Below are 3,652 nucleotides of genomic sequence, written 5' to 3'. Positions count from 1 at the left end.
CAATGAAATAAAAAATGATTTACAATGCTCTGAATGAGCACGTGTAATGGCCGTGATCCGAATGCAATCGTGGCTGCGACATGAATGCATGGTAAAGTTGCGCAACACTTGAACAGGTGGAACTTATTGACACAACATTAACATATAGTAGGGTGACCAGACGTCCCCGGTTTCCGGGGACAGTCCCCGTTTTCAGTGACCTGTCCCCGGCTACTGCTGTCCCCGGTTTTCACTGTGACTGAAAGATCCGAAATTGGAATAAAGGAAAAAACGAAAATGTTGACCAAAAGACATATAGTTGCGCACAGTAGCCTACTGCTCGCACAGCCACAGGCTAAAGCCAGCCAGAACAAGCCCCGATCAGAGTAGAATGCCCCTCTAGAATGCACATAGCTGCGCGGTAGAACTATCTTCTTCCCTTCGCGAGAGGCTACAGCCTACCTACACGGTACTTTCATGGCATTCGTGCATCTATTCAGCCAGCTATGGTGTAAACACAGCAGGAATATCATTGATTGAATACGATTGGCGAACCGAAGGTGTTCTTGTAAGTGTTACTGTTTATCATGCTGTATGTAATGTCATTTAACTTTGAATTTATATGTGTATTATCGGCGATGTGTGTGTATGATCACAGATATGTTTGTCTGACAGACACAGCTGTTTGATTCACTTGCATGTTGTGTCCCAACTGTAGCAATTCTGTGTGTGCTGGGGGGAGGGGGGTTCTGTGTGTGTGCGCGCGCGTGCGTGTGTGTGTGATTAAGTTGACTTGTTAGTTTTTGTAAAGACCATTGTATTAAAACTTTGTTTCTGAATTGAGTGCAACCATTTGTTTTTCACTAAAAACTCTTTGGTGGGTCGCTCCCACTTTTACATGGAATTAGTCTAAATATAAATCAGGCATGACACATGTCCCAACCTCATTACTGTGCTGCCCATGTATAATACATTGGGTTAGGTAAATAAGGTGTAAGGTATGTTGGCTTTCATTTGTAATGTATATATATTTTTAATAATTCACATATTTCAAGTTAGGGACCATTCACAATAACTAATATTAATATTGTACAACAATATATGGCAGGTTAGCTGCTTGCTACTTCCCACCCACATTTAGGGAAAACTGATTCAACTCCCTTAAAACCATATATTTTCTAAAACCATATAACCTGAAGTTGTCATTAAACTTGAAGTGTGGCATTTTCCATTTTAAAGTCTTCCCCAAATCTTGTGAAAATCATATGGTGTAAGGAGGAGGCCTTAGTTTTGGTGAAGTGTTTTTTTACAGCTGATTTTAAGGATGTTCTTGATCTCAGAATTTACTACTTTAAAAAATATATATATTAATCAATTCCTTTGCCATTTTGGATAAATAGAGTGAGGGAAACTGCTTTGTGAATGGTAAGGCCAGTGTCCCCGTTTTAGTTTTTCTGTGACAAAAACACTACATGTTGGAGGTTTTTACTAGCCTGGTGCTACCAGACCATCGTACTTCATTTCATTTGTACAGAAGGTCTGGAACTGCTGTAATTGGCAAACGTTCACTCACTTGGAGGCGGGTGTCTGTTGAAGTTTAAAACTATTGGATCTGCCCAGTGCCACTCTGGATCTGCCATTACCAATAGCGTTTGGTCGTGACGTATGTCATGCGCCGGGACCGGCCGGAAACTACGTTGCGCGCATGCGCAGGCTGTGTACACAAACAAAACAAGATGAAGTGTGAAGATGTCTGTCAACGATAGCTGCAGGTTTTGATCATCTAATTTTAGAGTTCAAGGAACAATTACAAATTCTACATTAATATTCGATAGTAAGGACAGAGATAATGTTTGCAGTCAACTGTCGAGGCTGGGTCTTGTCATTGACAATACTGTGAACTGTACTGTGTTACCCTTTGTATATACAAAATACAAATATAAATATCAAAGAATGACTCACTTGGTCAAGAACGCACACGTACACTTGCTCCATGTTACGTGGTGGAACGAACTAGAATAATGCGCGACTGCGCGTCATTGTTTACCAAAAGGAAAAGGACCTCACCTAGTGGTAAGGGCGCATTACTATCTGCCTGACAGAATTAAGTCAATTAAGACTTAATTAGTCAATTAAGTCAGACGAATACATAGGAGAATTCAGAACAGTTCAATTTTATTAAAGTTGTACACTTATTTTTATTTATTTCTTTATACATTTTTATACATTTTTTTTTTTTTTTTACCATTTGCAGGAGGTATTTGATTTAATTTATGGTTAATGGTACATTATGTGTATATGGTATTGTGATACAATAATTGTGTGGACAAAACATGATTATTATTCTCATTGCTTTTAATGAATGTTATTGTCTTCATCTCAGCTTTTTAAAAATGTTCTGTGCACATAAATCTGCAAATTCAGTTATATATATCTTAAAAGTTTTGATATTAAATGTTGAAAACAATTATGGAACAACCTTTCTGGTGTGGAACTGGTTTGACAAGAATACACGGATCTCTTTGGACTGTATTCCATAGATGATGGGGTTCAGGCTTGAAGGGATGATGTGAATTAGAATTGCACAAAGTTTTCTATAGTCTGAGTACTGAGGGAAGCGATGCATTAGAATAATCAACACTCCGCTTAAAAGCATGATGAGGTATACAAAGAGATGAGTGCTGCAAGTCTTAAGAGCTTTACTGTTCAAAGATTTGTTCTTACTGGTCAGACAGACAGCTGCAATACTTGCATATGTAAGGACCATACTGCCTATAGAAGATGACAAGAGCACTACAGTGAATGACAGTCCATATAGATTGTTAATGAAAACGCTCTCACAGGACAGTTTAAAGAGTGAGGCATTGTCACAGTATGGATTTGTGATCATGGTTCTACATCTGCTCAGTCTGATGGTCAGCCCAAGCAAAACAGCCACGAGCACAATGGCCACCCCCCAGGCAGAGACAGTCAGCTTGATCACCATTTTGTTGTTCATAATAGTAGCATACCGCAAAGGGTTACATATAGCTACATATCTGTCAAAGGCCATGATCATCAGAACTGTGTGAGAGGCTGTGGCAAACATATGTGTGGTAAAGGCTTGGACCACACACTCATAGTAGCTGATTATGCGTTCAGAAGGAGGCACCAATATGTCTGAAAGCAGCCGTGGCAGCATTATGGAGTTACCTAGGATGTCGTTGAATGTCAGATTACAGAAAAGCAGATACATAGGATTGTGAAGACTTCTTTCAATGCAGACTAAAACCACCATTCCAACATTGGCAAATATGATAAAAAGATAGGATAAAAGAAGAAATACAAAAACAGGGTACACTGATTTCTCTGTAACCTTTAGCCCCTCCACCTGAAGTGTGAAGCTGTTGTAGGTGTAGTTTTCCATTGAACTAAATCAAAGGAAGAAAGAAGTGAGAGAGAACAATTAGCTATTAAGCAACATAATGGAAATGCAATATTTCAAAAAGCAGTCATATTGAGCAGTAATATAAATATGACGGTGAAGTAAAAAGCATTCAGCAATGAAAATTCAAAACTAAAGGACCAGGTAAGTAATGTAAAAGTACCTCTTTCTTTTTGCACGTTTTTTCTGCCTAATTAGTCTTTGTGATTTATTTTCCTTCCTTGTCATTAGCCTTCTTTAAATGACTAT

General features: G+C 38.7%; 1 protein-coding gene across 1 annotated transcript; it reads right to left on the bottom strand.

Annotated features, from left to right (window-relative positions):
• Positions 1-2,446: 2,446 nt before the first annotated feature.
• On the bottom strand, positions 2,447-3,385 carry LOC311354717 (olfactory receptor 8G17-like; the record flags this gene model as incomplete). The annotated part of the gene is made up of 1 exon (XM_084474556.1): positions 2,447-3,385. One exon carries the CDS (start codon positions 3,383-3,385, stop codon positions 2,447-2,449), a length of 939 nt encoding a protein of 312 aa, XP_084330682.1.
• Positions 3,386-3,652: the final 267 nt, after the last annotated feature.

Source organism: Micromesistius poutassou, assembly GCF_964030765.1.
Source record: "Micromesistius poutassou genome assembly, chromosome: 10".
Taxonomy (NCBI): domain Eukaryota; kingdom Metazoa; phylum Chordata; class Actinopteri; order Gadiformes; family Gadidae; genus Micromesistius; species Micromesistius poutassou.
Note: the sequence above shows the minus strand (reverse complement) of the source record. Positions and strands in the feature narration are given on the sequence as shown.